Consider the following 22267-nt stretch of genomic DNA (forward strand, 5'->3'; position numbering starts at 1 on the left):
TTTAGAAATAATATAATCATACTTAAGTCTCTCCTAGCACTTTACATTCCTTTTATGTCCTGATCACAGTCTAAATGGATCATGGCGATTTGTATGTGATAATTTGTGAGAGATAATATGCTGCAGTGGATAGAAAGTTCACTTCTGAGTAATGAAGCCATGAGCTAAAGTCCTGCTGTTACACATACTGTGACCGGGTCCTCTCATTCCCCAATAATCATGACTGTTTTAAACCCTGTGGCAAGGCTAGAAGACTATTAAATTGCAAAAAGAGTTTCTGATTTGCATTGATAGAGAAAGTTTCCAGTGAAATCTCAGATCTAGACCCTATAAAATTTGTATAGGACCTTATCTCCTCTACCAAATAAATAAAGACTATCTAATTTTTTTCTGTGTTATTCCCAAATGCCAAGCATGCACAATGCCTGTATAAAGCAAGTACCTAAACATTTACTGAACTGAATTAAATAAGTTGAATGGATTTGAATTGAGCTGAATTGTTGACAGGGGAAAAAGTATTAGCCAAAGCTCTTTTCTCATTTGACTGTATTAGGCATGGCATATTCTTGTTACAAAGGAAGAAGTGGAGTTACATAAATCATAACCTCAGAAGGAAATAGAATTTTAAAGGGACAGGAGGGAAAAAAAAAATCAATTCTACTGACAGAATTAATAAATAATATTACTAAAATGCAGATCTGATCAGATTACTAAAACGTAGACCTCCTCCCCCAATTCCAAATTCTTTAATGGCTCCCTACTGCTTCATATAATACAAATTTATCAGGCTGGCACTTGTGGTTGTCCAGTTGTTTCTGTCACCTCTGACTCTTTGTGACCTCATTTGTAGTTTTCTTGAAAAAAAAAAAATAGAGTAGTTTGCCATAGCCTTCTCCAGCTCATTTAACAGATGAGGAAACTGAGATAAGGTTGAGTGACTTGACAGCATCATGCAGCTTGTAAATGCTTGAGGTCAGTTTTGAACTCATGAGCGATGTTTTCCTTAAGGCCTAGAACTCTGTCCATGGTTCTGATGTAATATAGCTTCTAGGGAAGACAGTAATGTTTTTGAGGTCCCCTGACTTTAGGGGGCTTTTGTTCTAACAATAAGTCAGTGATTCTAAATCTTCTGGCTTTGGAATCTGCCTCAGGGAATTCCTACACCCAATCTAAGAATAACAATCTGTCTTGACTATTAAATAGGTAATCTGTTGGTCAGTGATAACCAAACTCCTGAGATAACTCCTTGGTCTTACCTCTAAGGCTATAAAATTTGCATATCTATAACATGAAGAACTAGATAAATGTGCCTCTTTGCTTAATTTTCTTGGAATTTAGACCACTTGAAATGGCATTACAATTAGAATAAGCTTTGCCTCTTCACCAGGAAATGGGTTCAAGCCTGCAAATTCTTTTGAGACACTTCATGACACCGCCTGTGATCCCAAACTTTTGGAGTCCCTTTCCTAACCTCAACAGTCCCACTTAGCTGTCCCTTTAAGTGTCTGACACTTAAAATCCTCTACAATTTGGCTACATCTACTTGTCTTGTTTTATTTCCCATTTCTCCCTTTTAAACAATACCTATTATAGTAAAATTGACCTATTGGCAATGGCAAAAATAGAGCTCACCTCATGCTTTTTGTACAAATGGATCCATCCATATATCCTAGCTGCACTCCCTTCCCCTCCTGCCCCCGATCTATATCCTGTAGAATTTCTAGCTTCCTTCTAAGCACAGCTCAGGTATTTACTTGCAAAAAGAGGTCTTTCCTCACTGCTCCAGTCATTAATACTCTTTTTCTTCTGAAATAATTTCTCATTACTCTGTATTTACTCATGTACATACTTCATCCCCTACTGGAATGTAAGTTTTTTAAAAGCAGGAACTCTTTCATTTCGTCTCTGAACCCCCAGTTCTAGCACAAATAGTAGGTGTTTAATAAATATTTGTTGAAATGAATGACCATGTTCTCAAACATTTGTCTAACATTTAATAAACTGGTATTACTTGCTTTTACCCTGAAAAAGGTTCTTTCCATTAAAATTGACTATGAAATGAATTTCTGTAAAGTCAACCAATTTTTCCATTTTCACTTTCTCATTCTCAAATAAAAGACATGGTCTCACTAAATGAAAACAAAGAAAACACTACACTGATGAAAATGTTGGTAATTAAGGAATATTGGTGAACTTGGCTACTGAACATTATACTATAGGAAAAAACAAAGTCTTCTGGAAGTTAGAGAAAGGAAAATGAGGATACTGGAAAGAGGCCTGGTCTTGGAACCAGAAAAAACTGATTCAAATCCTTCCTCTGACACAAATTCGTTGTGTGATCATAATAATATCATCTATTCTCTATGATTCTCAGTTTCATTTAAATTGGGTGGCACAGGAAGGGGTAGTATGATTCACCTTGCAAGATTAAAGACTATAAGATCAAGCATAAAGCCCTTTGCAAACCCTAAAGCATTACACAAATGCAGCTCTTTTAATTTATTTTCTACCTAACTCTTTGATTTGTATTGGTCCTATTCACAACACATAATGAGCTGTGGTTAAATAATTTTGAAAAAAATATTATTTTATATTTTTCCAATGTCATGTAAAGACATTTTTTGACATTATTTATTTCTTCTGAAGCCCTTTGATTTAGCAATGGGGTGTTCTTTATAGAAGGGGAGAAATCAGAGAATGAACTGCCAGACTGGTTTAAGTCTAGTGATCCATTCCTTCAAGAATTTCACCTCAGTGATCCAAGCCAATTCCAATTTGATAGGGTGAAATTTCTAGGAGAAATATAGCAGCAATCCTGTGGTCCCTAGACTTTAGGAATGCTATTGTACTAATAATTTGTGTGTCAATGATGCTAAAGTCTCCTAGCTTTAGTGATACTATAGTATAGTTCTGGAAAGTTTGCTGACTGCCAGATTAACAATATTTTGGTCAGTGATAATAGGGTTTCTGTGACAAATGGTGAGGTGCATACCAGACCACTCCTCAGTTCTACTTCTGGGACATAAAATTAGCAAATAAATAACATGAAGTTCTGGTCTGTCTTTTCCTATAAATTTGTCTTCTTGCTCCTGATTTTGTGCTAAATCCTTTTGGAACTTAGTCTGCTTCAATTGATGTTATAATTACAATAAACTTTGACCCTTGACTTGGAGATGGGTTCAAGTCTGCAAATTCTTTTGAGATACCTCATGATACTGATCTGTGACCCCAACCTTTTGCAGTCCCTTTATACTTCAATAGAAAGAGCCATCCATATCCAGAGAAAACTATGGAGACTGAATACAGATCAAAGCACAGTATTTTCACTTTTTTCTTGTTTATTTGCTTGTATTTCCCTCCCCCCCCCATCTTGTGATTTTTTTTCCCCTTTTGATCTGATTTTTCTTGCACAGCATAATAAATGTTGGAAATATGTTTAGAAGAATTGCCCATGCTTAATCTTTATTGGATTGCTTGATATTGTGGGGAGGGGAAAGGGGAAAAAGAGGGAGAAAAATGTGGAATTCAAAGTTTTGAGAAAGTGAATATTAAAAACTATCTTTACATGTTTCATCTTAGGGAATTCCCCTCCCGGATACATTTCTACACTTTCCCATCATGACTTAAATATCTTCTAAGAACTTCAGGTCTTCTCACTTTGAATTATCCCTCAGCCATTCTGACCCCTGCTCCCATAAGCTTCCAGTAGCTTCCATTTTGAGGACCAGCCCAAGCTGGCCAGACTTCATTCCCTTCCCAGCTATGCTTCTGATTTTATAGAGTTGGACACAACTATCCTTAGAAGGTATTTTCCTTTCAGCCCCTTCCTCCCATAACTATATCGCTTTTTTTTTTTTTTTTTTTTTTTAATGTGCTGAATTATAAACTGCTCTAAGGCTGAAACTCTTTCTTTTTGCTTGTTTTTGTACTCTCAGGGCTCAACATGAGACCTGAACACACTAAGCACTAAATAAATGCTTATGGCTTGTTCTCTGCCAAGGGCTATTTAGACACTTAATAAATGCTTGTGAAATTGAATTAAATTCATATATCTATGTGGAGGAATTGTAACCATAGAATCTTATTATAGGAAGGGTATCTAAAAGTCATTAAGTCCAACCTCCTAGGAAGAACAATTCCCTCTTCAACATCAATTACAGCTTGTAAGCTATTCGTTGGATGAATATTTCCATTGATAGGAAGCTCAATATTTTGTAAGACAGCTCATTCCATTGGGGAAGTAAGGTAGCTTATAATATTCTTAATATTTAATGAAGACATCCCTCTGGAATAACACAAAATATCTCTATCTACATGAAAAGTCTTTGGATAAGCTTTCCCAGGTGGCCCAGGGGTTAGAATGCTGGGAAGTAAAGAAGACTTCCTCAGTTCACGTAGCAGCTTCAGACAGCTGTGTGACCTTAGCCAAATCACTTAACCTTATTTACTTCAGTCTCAACTTTGGTAAAATGAGCTTGATGTGGGTATAGCTCCTAAGGAGGATGTTGCAATAAGCTAAGGCTATCCAGCTTTGAGAGTTCCACAAACAATTCTAGCTATCAGATAACAATCTGTTGGTTAGTAATAACAAAGTTTCTGAGACAACTAAGCCTTAGAATTCAATAATGGGGTGCAATTCTACCTCTAAGCCACAAAATTCAATAATGGGGTACAACTCTACCTCTAAGACATAGACTTCAATAATGGGGTATAACTCCACCTATAAGCCATATAATTTAATAATGGGGTGCAACTCCTTTAAGACATAGAATTCAATAATGGGGTGCAACTTCACCTCTAAGACATAGAATCCAATAATGGAGTATAACTCCACCTCTAAAACATAGAATTCAATAATGAGGTACAACTCCACTTCTAAGCTACGGAATTTAATAAGAGTGTACAACTCTACTTCTAAGCCATAAAATTTGATACTCCTCAACTCTACTTCTAAAACCATTCTTCAATTCTACCTCTAAGCCATAAAATTAGCATATCAGTGACTTGAAGTACCTGATCTTTCTATCTTTCTCCTATAAATTTATCTTCTTGTTTCTGGTTCTTTGTTAAATTCTCTTGGAACTTAGCTTGTTATTAGCAACATAATGAATCTTTGCCCTTTAACTTGGGAGACAAACTGAATTTTGCCATACCTGAGACACTGACCTGGGGACCCTAATATTATTGGGGTGTTTTCCACTCAAAAAGCTGGAGAAGGAAATGACAAATCACTGCAATATCTTTGCCAAAAAAATACAAAATCCAAACACAAAGATTCAGATATGACTGAATAACAACAGTAACGTCCCATGCAAGTTTTCTGTTCTCTAAACTTAAAATATGCCTATTTCCTTCAACCATTTATCAGAGGATAAAGCTCCCCTGCTTTTCACATACATAATTTATTTTTAAAATCCTAAATACAGAATCTTATATTCTTGAAAGAGAATGTTATTCTTGTTACAGCTCATTTCCCCACTAGCATTCCAGGATGTTAAGATAAATTTGAATCTTTATTCTGTCATCCAAACTATCAATGACCTCTGAGGCCCCTTAAAGCTCAAAATTTATAATCTTATGATCCTATAAACTATCCCTCCTAGCTTCATGCCATCTATAAATAAGGTTTTTAAAAACACTTCTATTATCCTGGGAAACTTGTATATAGTATATTTGTACTGTTAACTTTTTTTTATGAGGATGAATTTTCATCCACAAAGACTTCATTGTACTTTTTTTTTTTTTTTTTTTTTGGTAAATTGTTTACTTTCTTATGTGTTATATTTCCCCTTACATATAGTACTTCAGTATTTCAGTCTTGGCCATGTCTTTCCTAGAAAATTTTTACACTGGCAATACATTAAAAATAATAATAAATTAATATTTATTTAGAACTTTAGAGGATGACTCAATGGTACAGTAGATAGAGTGAGTCTTGGAGTCAGGAAGACTCATCTCCAAGGGTTCAAAAACTGGCTTTAGATATCTACCAGGTGTGCAACTCAGGACAAGTCACTTAACCCAATTTGCCTCAGTTCTTTCAACTGTAAAATGAATTAGAGAAGAAAATAGCAAACCATTTCAGTATTTTTTCCAAAAAAAACTCCAATGGAGTCACCAAGAGTCAGACATGACTAATCGACTCAACAGCAACAAAATAGATATTAATAACAGCATTCATCTCCCAGGGTTGTTGTAAGGATCAAATTAGATATTTGTAAAGTGCTTTGCACATCTTAAAATATATAAATGTAAGCTATGATGATGATAATAGCAATAATAATGTTTTATAAAATGTTTTATATTTAGCCAGAATTTTACATTATCTTATTTGTAAGAACTTAATTTATGTAAGGGCTTGATTCCAGGGAAGAGTAAGGATAAATAAGACATGTTCTTTGCCCTCAAGGGAGTTTATAATCTGGTGGGGAGATTTATATGTTATGTAAATAAAAGACATAAAAGAATATAAGAGCAGATTGTGGTTGTTAAGTTGTTTTGGTCATGTCCAATTCTTCATGAACCCATTTGGGGTTTTCTTAGCAAAAATACTGAAGTGGTTTGCCATTTACTTCTCTGATAAATTTTATACATATGAGGAAACTGAGGCAAACAGGATTAAGTGATTTGCCCAGGGTCAGACTGCTAGTAAGTGTGTAGAGATCCATTTGAATTCAAGTCCTCCTGACTACCTATTTATTTCATAACTTAGCTACCCTACCAAAGCAGAACAGGAGATCAAATGAGGCAGATGGAAGGATTAAAAATGGTTTTAAGAAAGAGATAGATTCTGAGCTGAGACTTGGAAGATATGTCAGCAAGCGGTCTGAGATGGGGGTTAGCAGGACATTTCTTACACGTGGACATAGGCACAAAATCAAGAAATCAGGGATCATATTTGATAAATAATAATCAGTCCAAATTGCTTGTACTTTGGCTTTTGATTTTTGGATCCTATGAGTTCAAGCACTGGGCATTGAATGCAAAGTTTCTGACTTAACAATTTTGCCAAAACTTAGCCATCCTAATCCCTCTGTTTGGTTTTTATTAGAATAATTATTTAGTAGGGAACTCTTTGAATTTAATGGATATGGGGAGATGTTAGTACATGCATCCCTCAATTTAGAAAATAGGTGCATTACTGACATACTGTGTATAATTCTGATATTTTGGATAATGATGGCTATTTTTCCTTTGACTTTCATTAAAAAAGTTGGAGTTGGGTAATTGGGAGGAAAATAGTTTCCAAAACTGAATTGAAAAGTTTAGGCAGAAAGAGGGTTAAAGTTAGACCTTGACTATAAGGTGTGCTAGCTAGTGTATAATGGGCATGTTTTGCCTACTGGGCTTATAGCTCCCACCAACCATCTACTCTAAAGCTGTACTAGCTCTTCAAAGGATTAAAATAAAAGCTTTGCTAGCATGAACTCTGGTAATCTCTCTGGCTACCATTCTGAAGTATTTTTTTTTTTTTTTTTTTTTTTTTTATGTGGGCCATCACTTGAGATGGGGAAAGGAGACTCCATGGGGAGCTGAAAATAAATAACTATAAAAGATAGGATAATATGTCTAGGGAAAAAAAAAGCTTCAGCTTTTTAAAGCTCATAGCTACAGATTCTTAGAACTGGAAGGAATCTTAGAACAGAGAACAGAGAATGTTGGAGCTGCAAAGGACCTTAAAGCACAGAATATCAGAGCGAGAAGAGATCTTAAAATTTGGGAGATGGTATATTTGATCTGGAAAGGAATTTAGAGAAGAAAATGTTAGCGATAAGAGGAACTTCAGAGATCACAATAGCTGGATGAACATTGGAGGAAGATTGATCAAGTCCTCTGAGCTTCAATTTTTTCACCTTTATTTTTATTTGTGATTAATTTCCGAAGAGTAAAAGAATAATCAGAAGACTGAGGTTCCTCTTACAGCTCTATCACTATGTGACCCCGAACCATGGTTTCCTTAGCTACGTGATGACTGGTCTACATCATCTTAATTTTTTTTATTACCTTAATGGCCCACTTTTACATTGTTGTGAGAAACAAATGGGATAACCTGTTCAAAGCATGGAAGGGATTCTTAAACAGTGGTCCATGGAATATTATGGCTTTCAAGGTAAATTTCAAGGGGTCTATTTAATTTGCATGAGAAAAAATATTTATTGTTGTAGTTGGTAATTTTTCAGTTGTGTCTGACCCTTTGTGATCCCATTTGAGGTTTTCTTAGCAATCATCTTCCTGGAGTCATTTGTCATTTCCCTCTCCAGCTCATTTTGCAATTGGGGAAACTGAGGTAAAAAGGGCTAAGTGACCTGCCCAGGATCACACGGTCAATAACTGTGTGAGGCTGCATTTGAATTTGAGAAAATGAGTTTTCTAGACTCCATTGTCAGAGCTCTAACCACTGTTTACTTAGTTACCCCAATATAAATAACATAAAACAAAATAGGAATAAAAAGAAAATAAATTATTTCAAAACATATGTGCACATTAAATATATAATTGAAATCAACTATTAGTTGATACAACAATTCAGTTGTTGTGAGGAACAAATGAGATAATCTGTGCAAAACATGGATGAGATTCTTAACTGATGAATCAATAATTGATTCAAATTATACATTTAATGTGTACATTTCAAAATAGTTGATTTCTTTGTAATCTTATGTTTTGTTTTATACAGATTTAAAAAAAAACATTCTGAAAAGGAGTCCACAGTGTTAATCAAAAGGGGTCCATGTCACAAAAAAAAAATTAAGATGATGTAGACCAGTCATCACGTAGCTAAGGAAACCATGGTTCGGGGTCACATAGTGATAGAACTGTAAGAGGAACCTCAATCTTCTGATTATTCTTTTACTCTTCGGAAATTAATCACAAATAAAAATAAAGAGTACAGAGGGACTTTGTGGCATTTACTATAAACCTGATTGTCTACTTCCTCTATTTCTGGGGCAAGTTCTAGAAACTCTAGGCCTTTTCTGAGTGTACAAATAAACAATGATGGGCCAAGTCCATGACCCTGCTTGACAACTTTGCATTTTAAGCAAAAAATGAGTCCTCTCCCTCCTGCTTTGAAGCTACCTTTTTTTTATCTATAACTAGTACAGTCCTACCATGACCTGTAGACCCAAGAGTTTGGGCTATTTTAAAGGAGCATTAATCTTTCATAGCTTTATGGCCAAATGCCAACAGCCTATCAATCTTAATCTAGACAGTGGCCAGAGTGAATAAAATACATCATCTGAACTAATAGGATGTCAAATACATTCCCAGGTACCATAAATCACAACTGGGTTTAGAATCGTGATGACTAATTCAACACCTCCAAAAAGGCAATTTGTATCCTACGGATCTTTTCATCTTCAGGTGCTTCAGTTTCACCAGGAGAGGTGAAACTTAGGGCGCTGAAATGATTACGGTTTATAATGTACCGATTTCATGTTTGTGAGAAATATCAACGACAAAAAAATTGAAGAAACTTGAGTAAACATTGTTATATCTATGACAAAAAAAAAAGGCTGCTCATACTGTGTGTTCTCATATGCATTGGAGTGTTAAATTTTCATGGGACTTCACTGATTGGCATCAAGGTAAAAAAAAGTGGCATTGGGTGAGTTAGTTGGATTAGGTGACTTCTAGGGTCCCTTCCTAAGATTCTAGGATTTCAATATTTTAAGTTTGTCTGATTCTAAGAGTCAGACCCCATGAATTTATAGATGAGATGTGCTATATCTGACACTAGGTTGTGTAGATTAAGTATGATCCCTAGAAGTCAAAGGATTGGCAAGTTGGAAAGCAGGGATTCCCTCCTCAATTATAATCTAGGATATTCAATGTCCATTTTTCAGACTTTAACCAATGTTCTTCCCTAGTGTCTACAAAAGCCACTTTGCCTTTCTTACCTTTGCTTGCAGTTCACTACATCCTAGGGAAAATATGCTACAGCCATTTTGGTTCATTTAAATCTTAGTCACAGGAAGAAAATGTCAGACTTCTTATGGCAGACTCAGATGCAGGTCCAACATACCTATCAGCCCACAAACCATATTGCCACCCAGTCAAGTTTCACTAGCTCATCCCACACATTCAAATTTCATAATTATGAAGCATCAGATGCCCATGGACAGCAACAGCTTGAAAAAGGACCTTATTGATGCTTGGATCATTTTGCTTAAATCCCTTCTTTTCCAAACTTTGATGTATATTGGGCATGGACTCATGTATTTTTGCTAAATTAATTTATGTGGCTATTTGTTCTTAGAGCCTAAAGGGAAGCTTGTTTCATATTGCAAGACTGTAAATTTTTTTTTTCCCTGAGGCTGGGGCTAAATGACTTGCCCAGGGTCACACAGATAAGACTGTAAAATTAAGAAGAAACCATGGTAATCATGGAAAGACCAATGCGTTTGGAATTAAAAGACTTAGATTTGAGACTTGCTTATAGTTTTTAATAGGCTGAGTTTCTTTGAGCAAGTCTTTTTACCCATATGGATTTCAGTTTCCTCCCTTATAAAACAATTATATTATGTTTCACAGTATAGAAAACAATTAAAAATTACATCCTTTACCCACCTCACAGGGTTGTTATGAAGATCAAGTAGATTATGTATGCAAATTACTCTGTACATGATAAAAACTCATATAAATACAAGCTTCTGTTAAGCTTGTACTAGTAGGCAGACCCAAATACTCTCTCTACTGTGACTAGCAGAGCATGCAATGTCCAGTTGATATCCTTCTGCTGCTTTTCTGACACAACCATAGGAACAGAAGTGGGTTTCTAAAGACCAGCAATTAAGCTAACAGAGGTAAAAGTACAAAACAAACTTACAGAGAATCATAGTTTTATTTTACCTTAAGATAGCCTCTCTATGTGGCCATGAAGTAACCAGGGCATGGCCACTTGACTTGCCTAGTCAAGGTCCCCAAGAAGGAGCCCTTGGCTCAACATGGTGGCAAGCTACCATTTTGTCTGATCAATATCTCTATCTACTGTCTCAAATTCCTAATAATATTTTTAACATGATGATGAATATATGAATGATTGAATATATTGTGTTTGAAGGTTTGCAAAGTGCTTTATATGTTACCATATTGGATATCACAAGAATCCTGAGAAATAGAAATATTATTATTATATTTTCTTACTCTATTAAATACCCATTTTTATAAAGAAGGAAAGGAATGCTGAAAGATGTGAACTGATGTGGCAATGATCATAGAGCTAGGATGTAAGGCACTATTTGAAATCAGAGCCTTTCTGCTTGCAAATCCAATGCTCAAACTACCATGTAACTGAGTAGCTGTCTTTTATCCCAGGAGCCTACCACCACGACTCCTCTTTCCAGATGTCTCAGGGGCTTTTGGAAGCCTTTATAAGCAAGCCTTAACTCCCTTTTCAGAATGATTGATGTTTCCCTCTTACCCCAAGGAATGACAGGGATTCCTTTCCCATTTTAGGGAAAATTTCAGAGATTTTAATAACATATGGTTGATGTACCCAATATACAGACCCCACTGAAGGGAAGGGATTTCCTCCACAAAGATCACAGAAATAGGGACTGTATGGAATGTGTTCCTGCACACCTTGGCCATAGCCCTTAGTAAATGTGGAAGAGATGATGATTCAGTAAGTGGTGGGGTTGCTTACCTCGGGAGCAATGTAGTCTGGGGTGCCACAGAATGTCTTGGTGGTCACCCCATCCCAAATGTTCTCCTTGCACATGCCAAAGTCAGCAATCTTGATGTGGCCTTCAGAATCCAACATTACATTGTCAAGTTTTAGGTCTCTGCAACAGAAATACAAAGTAAGATTTCCCTTCATTGGAACAGAAAAGGGCATGTATTGATGCTTTTGTGTGAGTTTTTGCTTTTGCTTTGTCTTCAAAAGACTTTTTATTATTTTTTTCTCTTCAAAAGAATTTTAAGGATTCTTCCTCCATTTTAAAAAAACCCTCCATTTGGGAAGAAGACATTCAGATGAAAAATTTATTAATGGCCATTATGTCATAGCATTAGAGATGGAAGTGATAGTAGATATCATCTAATCTAATCTCATTTTAGAGTTAAAGAAACTGACTTGTTCAAGATCATATAAGTGGTAAGGGGCAGAACTGGAACTCAAACCTATATCCTTTGGCCCTAAACCCAATACTTTCTCCATTATACCAAAGGAAATATTTATACAAATTAAACCTTATCCTGCTCTCCTGGACATGACAATGCACTCAGAATGGAATGGTAAGGTAGGAAAACCTTTAATACCTACTCCTATCATAGGGGAAAGCTAAATACTCCTGGCCCTAGGGAAGATAATTCTAAATGGATTTCTGACACTTTAAATGGTATTAAATAGGGTTGTAGAATTGAGGATATGATTTGGAAAATCAATCATTTCATTTTACAACATTGCTATCATAATTTCCTTAAAATTATTTTTATTTTATTTTTTTAAAGATACACTATATACATAAACACACACATATATATACATTCATATATGTGTGTGTGTGTGTGTGTGTGTGTGTGTGTGTGTGTGTGTGTGTATAGAGAGAGGTAGTACAACAGATGGAATATTGAGCCCTGAATAAGTCACTTCACCCTGTTTGCCTTGGTTTCCTCATATGTAAAATAAGCTGAAGAAGGAAATGACAAACCACGATTTTCCAAGAAAACTTATAATAGGGTCATGGAGGGCCAGGTATAACAGGAAAAAACAACTGAACAACAACAAATAAATAAACTTTCTGTGTATCTGTGAGTGTGTATGCATTCTTCCCCATGACTTCAAGTTTTTCCTTTTAGTAAAGAAAAAACAATTAAGCAAATTTAAATAACAGTGATAGTGTCTAAAAGCATACATAACATACCATGTCCCATCGCTTATCATCACTCCAATGAAAGGAGGAAGGTATATTTTCTCATCTCTTCCTCAGGATCAAGTTGGGCCATTAAATTTCATGATATTTGATTTTATTTTTATTATTCTTTTCATTTACATTATTGTAATAATTCTATAATCCTTTATGATTTGTAAAATACTGTTTTGGTAATGACCTTGTAAACTAAGTCATAATAGATTTACTATATCTTATAATAAGATAAGGATTACGGGATCTCTTTTTAATTTTCAATTTTTAAAAACTGCCCAGGAACTCCAAATTTAAGAAGTGATACTATTTGGAAATTTTATGTATGAATTATAATCAGAAAGGTCCTTTATATGTGATTAGTCCACTCATCTCTTGTTATCAAAAGTAATACCTAAATGATTTTATTTGCTATAAGGAAATTCATGTTGATTCTTCAAGAATTTTGTTTGTGCTTCCATTTACTCTGATGTGGATTCAAACCCAGAAAAGCCTACCTGGGTCATATTCTAACCCTCTGACTTCAAGGTACTTGTGGCAAGAATCACAGTAGTAATCAGCCTTGATATACTTGACTCTGCAGTCAGATGATGAATGACAGACATTCTATCTATTCTGAGCCCATGTAGTTGCTGCTTGGGACATTAAGACCCAAGGTCTCAGAATAATGAGTACACAAGTGGCTAGAGAATTGGAACTTTCTTACTCTATTTAAGAATTTTATTCCCAATCTTTGACTTCAGGGTTCTATAACCTGACTGCCACAGTCTCTGATATAGGAATGGCCAAGAGAGAAGAAAAGGACCTGGAAAATGTTTACAAGAGCAAGGCTTGGATTAATCTTATAACATAAAGCCACCATGACTCCAAAACTTCAGCATTCACTTGTGCCCAAAAAGACTTTGGGAGCCTTGTAGTGTAGTATAAGCAAATAAAGAATTTTTCTTTTTTCTTTTTCTCTTCAAAAGACTTTTAAGGATTCTCCCTTTGTTTTAAGAAAACTCTCTATTTGGGAAGAAGATATTCAGATTTTAATGGTCATTGTATCATAGCATTAGAGATGGAAGTGATATTAGACATCATCTAATCTAATCCCATTTTAGAGTCTTTTCCCAAAGACACAAAACACAAAGGATAACACAGAGTCATATCCTTGGCGTTGATCCACCCAGGATCAATAAACCACTAAAGTTATTGTGCTCTCATGCACAGATATTTGACTTGCCTCTTTCTCTTGCCTTCTTCATGGATAGCCAACTATGTGAGCAACAATAGAATGGGCCAAACTCTTAACACCTTGCCAGGAAAAGTAAGTCTGGTTGTTTTTATCTTCTGCTTGCAGATATTTTCATAGTAGGAGAGAGGCTGGAGGAGTCATAAAGACTACAACTAATCAATCAATAAAAATCTTTTATGTACCTACTATGCTGTAAGTTCTCATACCCAGAGATCCTGCTTGCTGACCCCACATCTCAATTGCCTTGGTTTCCTTTCTGTGACAATATCCAGCAATTAAACTTCTTTTATCTTTCCTTTCCTTTGCTACTTTCCTCCTCTTCTTCTAATATCTAGTTAGTTGCCTTTGAGAGCGAAATCTGAAGTATCACAGTACCTTTCCTTCTCACTTTCCAAGCCAATAATTTAAATCAAAGTTCTGGCCTTTAGGTCTATTGTTATAAAAAATATCAAAGCAAGAATCTAAAATCCAAAATCCCTGATTTCAACAAGAATATGGCATTTCTCTTATGACTAAGTTGCTATACACTTCAGAAAAACAGATAGTGACTCTGGACCCAATCTGGCTTCTTTTATACCTAGGAAGAGGTTAAAGACTTAGAAATTGGGGGCCGCTAGGTGGCACAGCGGATAGAGTACTGGCCCCAGAGTCAGGAGAACTTGAGTTCAGATCTAGATTCAGACAATTAACATTTCTTAGCTGTGTGACTCTGGGCAAGTCACTTAACCCCATTTGCCTCACAAAAAAGATAAATAGATGTGAGAAGACCGAGATTTAAAAAAAAAAAAAAAGACTTAGAAATCATTATCAAGGATAAAGTTTATTTTACTGAATTTTTGGCACAGATTCACCATCAACAAGGGCCTTTAGTGTTCTCTATGTGATAAAGACTTTGAGCAATTTGAAAGCACTTCCGAGCGACTTTGCTAATGAAACAACATAATGAAAACGAATACAGACCCATAGGGATGGCCAACCAAGGATGCTGGCCCCTTGTACCTACACAGTTTCAACAGAATGATTCCAAATTTGGCTCTCTCTTCCAAGGCCAATTAACTTTGCATTAGCATTACTATTGGGCAGTTGTCAAACATTTAGCAGATGAGCCTTGTTTCTCCAAGATTTTATGTGCTGGCTAAATCACTACAGAAAAAAAAAAAAAAGAAGCAAGTACTTTTCTTAGATTGCTGGCTGGAAACGTTATCTTCCCATCATCAAAGTTCAACTGCCCTGCCTTCCTTTATAAAGTAGCAACAAGAGTCCTGATATATTCTTTTCAGCAATCAGGAGTATAATCCCCAGTCTGAACTGGGTGTTCTTTCATTGGGTCTCTTCATGATCCAATGGACTGTAGCATCTCAGGCCCTATCCAAGCTAGTGTTCATTGCTTCCATGACACTATCCATCTCATCCTCTGACATATCCTTTTCCTTTTACCTCCAACCTTTCCCAACATCAGCGGCTTTTCTAGTGAGTCCTGTCTCTCCTTGCCCAATTGTTGGCAATGCTTCCTAAGGCCCACTTGACTTTACTCTCTAGGATTTCTGTCTCTAGATTGGTTATCAGTGATATTAAGGTCTCTCTTGTATCTTCTTTATCATATTTTGCCACTTCTTATTAAGCTCTTCCACTTCTATTAAATTCCTACAATTTCTGTCTTTTATAATGCCTTGATTTTTCTAATTTTTTTTGAAGAGATTCTTGTCTTTCCCAGTCTATTGTTTTCTTCTATTTCTTTGCATTGCATTAAGAAAAAGCTTCTTATCTTTTCTTGCTATTCTCTGCAATTCTGCCTTTCTTTTCTTTTCCTTTCTACTTTTCCCTTTGTATTCTGTCTTTCTTAAATTATTGGTAAAGCCTCATCAGATAGCCATTTAATTTTTTGCTCTTCCTTTTCTTTGGGTTGTTTTTTATTGCTCTCTCTTGTATAATATTGCAAACCTCTGTCTACAGTCTTTCAGATACTCTCTCTACTAGATCTAATCCTTTAAATCTACTCACTACTTTTACTTCATATTTAGAAGTACTTGGCCTGATGGTTTTTCCTAGTTTATTCAATTTAATTCTGAATGTGGTAATAGGAAGCTCATGTTCTGAGCTATAGTCAGCTTGAGCTCTTATTTTAACTGACTACTTTTGGTTTCAAAGTAATCAACTTGATTTTAATGTTAACCATCTGGTAATATCCATGTGTAGAGTTGACTTTTGAATGATTAAAAAAAAAAAGAGTGTTTGTTTAGACCAGTGAATTATCTTTTCTTGTTGTTGTTTTGTGGTTGGGGATGGGGAGAGGCAATTGGAGTTAAGTGACTTGTCCAAGTCACATAGAAGTGTTAAGTATCTGAGGCTGGATTTGAACTCAGGTCCTCCTGACTCTAGGACCAGTGCTTCATCCACTGCTGCCCCTTTGACTCTTTCTTATCCCAAATTTGACAAATGTCAAGTTCTATAATTCATATCTTTGCACTATTTTTTGCAATTATTTAGATTCTCTTCAGGTCACTGAAATGACCTGATTTATTCCCCCTGTTTTCAGGCTCTCTAATCCATCCTCAAATAGGCACATGAGTAATCTTCCTATACGCAATTACTATTTGCCACTATTTTTACTAAAAATCCTTGGTGACTCCCCATTGCCTTCCAAATGAAATATCAATAATTGCAGATGCTGCAATTCAAGGCTCTTTACTAACCAGTTTTCTATTGCATCACATATTCTCTACTTAAGCCATGTATTATTCATTTCAGCTGCTCCTGCTGCTCTCACTCATCACCACTGCTTTGCTCACACCTTGACTTATGTCAGGAATGGACTTTTCTGTCATCTTTATCTGCTGAAGTAGCTTCTTTACTTTAATTCCCAATTAAAAAGGGACATCTGTCCCTTTTTTCAAGAAGTTGTTTCTTCTTAAAAAAATATTTATTTAATATTTTATTTTCTCCCAATTACATGTAAAAGCAAGTTTTGACACTTTAAAATTTTTTGTTTCAAATTCTCTTTGATCCTCCCTCCCCATCTTAACTAATAGGGCAAACAAATTCATATAGGTTATACATGTGCAACCATGCAAAACATATTCATGAAGTCTTTTCTTCAAGCAAAGATGTATCCTCCCTTTTCATACTTCACATAACCAGGGAGTTCCCAGCTTTGTACTTATTTTACCATCCCTTCTGACAGTTATTTGAGTACTTTTCCTTCCTCTCTCCACTAGATTATCATGGCCCTTCAGAAGAAGTCTTCTATCAACACTATTATTCTGAATGCTTAGGAAAGTGTCTTGGACATAGTAGGAACTTAATATATAATTCTATTGCTTATGGAATCTATGAGAAAGGGTTAATGACCAATGCCTTAAGGTGTAAAGAGATCCTTTTCTTCCTCTGGTTTCAGTAGATCCCTTTTGATCTATGCAAACCCTTTTCTGGTTTACATAGATAAGGGAAAACTTTAGAACTTAAAAAGTGGGAGAATGGAATGTTTTTGTGGTGAAAGAGGAAATTAAGGAAGATAATATGCTTGTTATATTGGAATAGACTCTTAAGTAATGCTATCTCTAAAACATAATTATTCTAAATACATTTACTGTGATGTCATTGGGAAGTTACAGCTGTTTTCCATATATACCTGAGAGCTGATCACAGCAGAAGATCATTTAATAAAATAACTGAGGTGAGCTTAGCTGGCATGCTCATTCAATCAAGAAGCAATTATTAATGACCTAGTATATGATGAGAGACCTTTTTTGGCCAAATGTGTCTGAGCACCTGGCATTTTTTTTGCCCTTTGGATCTCACTGATGCACTGCTCACCTCTATTTTACTCAGAAATCAAATGTTTCTGTTCCATGTCTACTGGTTCTGATAAGAGAGATCTTGGTTTTTTTATGTTTCCTTTCTGAAGAGGTCCCTCAATTACCTCCTTAACTCTGATATTATTCTGGCAGTTCACTGCCTTAGAAACACAGGTTATTCAGAACTAGCTCCTGACTTAGTCTACCAGCAGTCTGACTAAGACATCCTGTTCAAGGACCTTTTCTATCTTCCCCAACAGTAAGCATCAAAACACTAGTTATGAGCAGAAATCAGTTTTTTAGGGGTGCTCAGCTTAATATTACATTTTGCCAGACAAAAAACATAAAGCTAAATCTCTCTGTAAAGGCTACTGGTGAAAATCTCTTCTTCCACAGAGATGATTATTCCACAAAATACATTCAAAGCTGTGGATGTGGTCTCTTTGTACCAGAGTGTTAATGGTGTCCAACATGCCCTGTGAATGTGAAGCTCCACAGTGAACTTTGCAGCCAGTGTAGTCTGAAGAGGATGACAGACATGGGTCTTTGTAATGAAAGAACCACCTTAGGTTCTGTGATCTTCTTAGCTAGACATCTAGACAATCTAGAAAAGCCATGTATGAATCATGAAGATAGGAAAAAGTGTTATCTCCCTTTTCACCCAAATTTCTAAATGCCAAGGCCAAAATTTAAGCTAGTTGTGTGTGTGGGGAGTCAGAAGCATTGATGGAGCATCTACAATGTACCAAGAGCTGTGATAAGGATTTATCAAATGTAGTAGTGTTCATTCCAGGAACATGGGCCAATACAAACTAATGTACAAAGAGAGCAGAGGGCAGAGAGAGACAAATCCAGTCTGGCTGAACTGGAGAGAACATGAAAAGGACATCAAGATTTTATATTGTATTTGGCAGGCAGTAAGGGAATCATGAGAGGCTTTTAAGTAAAGAATTTCAGGATTCAAAACATTTATTTCTAAACCAATAGTTGGGATATGATAAGGCTGTCACACCCAAATGACAGCTAAACTGCTTTTCTTCTAGTAGAAACATAACATTTATGTTCCATTTGTGAGGTCCCAGCTCTATAACAGAGCAAGGATGAAATATATTCCATCTAGCCCTGCCCCTCCCCACAACAGAACCACCAAACCCATTTAATGTCCAAGACGCTAGGCTCCCAGAGCTAGATGAGAGTCCCAGTGTGGCCCAAGTTAAATCAGTTACAATTTAAGAGGTCCCTAGGATAGCTGTCGTACCAAATTCTAATTTGAAGGTAAGTTTTTTTTTTTTTTTTGAAAAAGTGAATGAGAGACAGGAAGGAAAGGAGTAGAGGAAAAAGGGAGGGAGGAGAAATAAAGTGCTCACCCACCGATAAATGATGCCTTTGCTTTGTAAGAAGAATAGACCGATAGCAATTTCTGCTGCATAGAATCTGAAATACAAAAAGAAATCAACAGAATAGGCCCATTAAAGCAAATATGTTAAAGTTGAGTGCTTTCTAAATCTCATTACACAAAATTCAATTAACTGGATACAAGGTACTAAAGTCCCGCCAGCCACACAGCATGCAAACATGTATTTATACAGGTAACTTTTAATAGCACTGACAGTGCAGAATAATAAACAGACTAATGGCTGCCAACTACAGTGTGAGAACATAGCTGTTCCTTTTAAAACATATGGCTTTGAGGGACCAGCTGGCTGAAAGAACCCGTTCGAGAATACTATCTCCCAGGCAGAGGTCTGATTCCCAACCGTGTCATCAGGGACAGCAGCGGTCCTGAGAAACCTGTGTGACATCCACCACCAAGCTCGGTCTGTTATCTAGTAGACAGAGGCCAGTGGCTCATCTGGGAGAATATGGATCTGAGAAAGAATCTAGAGGAAGAATCAGTCGAAGAGAGCTTCTTTGACTAGCACTGATGTTGGGATAATGGAACACTTATTGACTAGAGTAGCACCAGACGGTACAGGTGGGTAACTATGGTTTCTGAGAGAGAGAGAGATGATTAAAGGCCCTAAATGTGCTTGCTTTATTTTTTGCTTATCTTGCAAGGAAAAAAAAAAAGAGAAGGGCTTTCGCTTAGTGATAAATAATGCTTCTGCCTTATAAGAAAGACAGACGAGTGACAATTTCTGCATGGCGTACACATTCTTTGCACACAGAAGTAGGTATGATTTGGCTTTCTTTCTTCTCCCATTTCCATTTCTTCTTCCTCCTATTAATCATAGGGCATACGATTAAAACTGATTCAGAATTTTCCTCTCTCCTCTTGTCATTGTTGGGAAAAGTAAAGAAAAAGGTCTAACTAGGTCAGTACCAGTTGATAGATCTGAGATGTAGAGCATGGAAAAACAAAGCAGAAATGGTGTTAGCCTAATTACCTCCTCTCCCCGCCATCCCCATATATATCACTGGGGACTTAGTGTAGGGCTTCTAAAGCTTTTTCCACTTGCCCAGGAAATGTTTATGCCATCCCAAGTATATAGATATATAAAATAGGGTATATAAGTATATAAAATAGTGTATAAAAGTATATAAAATATAAAACAAGTGTATGAAATACAAATAAAATATTTACACAAAATAAATTATAATTTCACAGCATTCAGTTATGTAACACCATGTGTAACACCTATAGTCTTACAAGCTTTGAACTAGGAGATCAAGAATGGCAATTCTCATTCTCAATGAATATCACTTATATGGGTCAATAACCAATTCCCACTCTTATGTACTCTATTAATAATATAGACTTTTTATTCTGCAATTGATAAATGGTCAAAGGATATGAATTGACAATGTTCAGATGAAGAAATTAAAGCCATTTCTGGTTATGGGAAAATGCTCTAAATCACTATTGATTAGAGAAATAATAAAAATACTAATATTAATACTAAAATACTACTTATATCTCTCAGATTAGCTAAGATTACAGGGAAAGATAATGATAAATGTTGGAGGGGATGTGGGAAAACTGGGACACTGATACATTGCTGATGGAATTGTGAACTGATCCAACCATTCTGGAGATCAATTTGAAACTATGTCCAAAGAGCTATCAAATTGTACATATTTTTTGATCCAATAGTGTTTCTACTGGGCTTATATCTTAAAGAGATCATAAAAAAGGGAAAAGGACCCACATGTGCAAAAATGTTTGTGGCAGCCCTCTTTGTGGCAAGAAACTAGAAACTGAGTGGATGTCCATCAATTGGAGAAATGGCTGAATAAATTGTGGCATATGAATATTATGGAATATTATTGTTCTGTAAAAAACGACCATCAGGCTGATTTCTGAAAGATCTGGAGAAACTTACATGAACTGATGCTGAATGAAGTAAGCAGAACCAAGAGAACATTGTACATGGCAATAAGAAGATTAGGTGATGATGAACTGTGATGGATGTAGCTCTTTTCAGCAATGAGATAATTCAGGACAATTTCAATAGATTTGTGTTGGAGAGAGCCATCTGCATCCAAAGAGAGGACTATGGGGACTGACGGTGGATCACAACATAGTGCTTCCAGTTTTTTGTTGTTGTTTATGTGCTTGTTTTTTTCTTTCTCAATTTTTTCCCTTTTTGATATGCTTTTTCTTTTGCAGCATGATAAACATGGGAATATATTTAGAAAAATTGCACATGTTTAACCTATATTGGATTGCTTGCTGTCAAGGATGGGGAAGGTGGAAAGGGAAGGAGAAAAATTTAGAACACAAGGTTTTACAGCAATGAATGTTGAAAACTGTCTTTGCATAATATTTTTAAAATAAAAGGTTATCATTATAAAATAAAATAAAAAATAATATAGGCTCTCATATTATAGTAAGTGAATTTATTCTGTTGGAGCTAAATAAAAATGGAGATAATTAGGTAGTAGAATGAATAGAGTGCAGGATTTGGAGTCAGGAAAACCTGGATTTAAATCTGACCTCAGAATCCTTACTAGCTGAGTGATACTGTGAAAGTATTTCTGCCTATGTTTGCCTCCGTTTCCCCCAACTATAAAATAGAGATAATAATAGCATTTTCCTCCCATGGTTGCTGTGAGGATAAAATTATATAACATTTGTAAAATGCCTTGCAAACCTTTTTAAAGCTCTTATCCAAATGCTAGAAAATTATTAAAGATCAAAATTTTAGTGCTTGGTGAACAGATGGTTTTGTAGACATTTTGCAATTTCTTTCTCCTCCTTTTCCCCCCTACCACCACCAGTACCATTGACTGCAAAATGCTACTTTCAATGGTCTTTCCTGCTTTTTCTATTCATGTCTACTTCATCTGACTTGCAATCTGCATTTGTGTGGATATGATATCCAGTTGTTGAGAAGTGTCTGGTAAATCCTAGATTTAGTTGTTTTCTG

At 35.8% G+C, this 22267-nt stretch overlaps 1 protein-coding gene across 3 annotated transcripts in view; it reads right to left on the minus strand.

Moving 5' to 3' along the window:
* The window catches only part of PRKCB (protein kinase C beta), a 629528-nt gene that overhangs the window by 131586 nt on the left and 475675 nt on the right, over window positions 1-22267 (minus strand). For all 3 annotated transcript variants that reach the window (XM_074280025.1, XM_074280027.1, XM_074280026.1), the window contains 2 exons: window positions 19269-19331; window positions 11648-11786 (listed from right to left, as the gene is read on the minus strand). In XM_074280025.1, coding sequence (XP_074136126.1) covers window positions 11648-11786; window positions 19269-19331 — 202 coding nt within the window. The remainder of the gene's footprint in view (window positions 1-11647; window positions 11787-19268; window positions 19332-22267) is intronic.

The sequence above is a fragment of the Sminthopsis crassicaudata genome, chromosome 1 (genome assembly GCF_048593235.1).
Source record: "Sminthopsis crassicaudata isolate SCR6 chromosome 1, ASM4859323v1, whole genome shotgun sequence".
In the NCBI taxonomy this organism is placed as follows: Eukaryota; Metazoa; Chordata; class Mammalia; order Dasyuromorphia; family Dasyuridae; genus Sminthopsis; species Sminthopsis crassicaudata.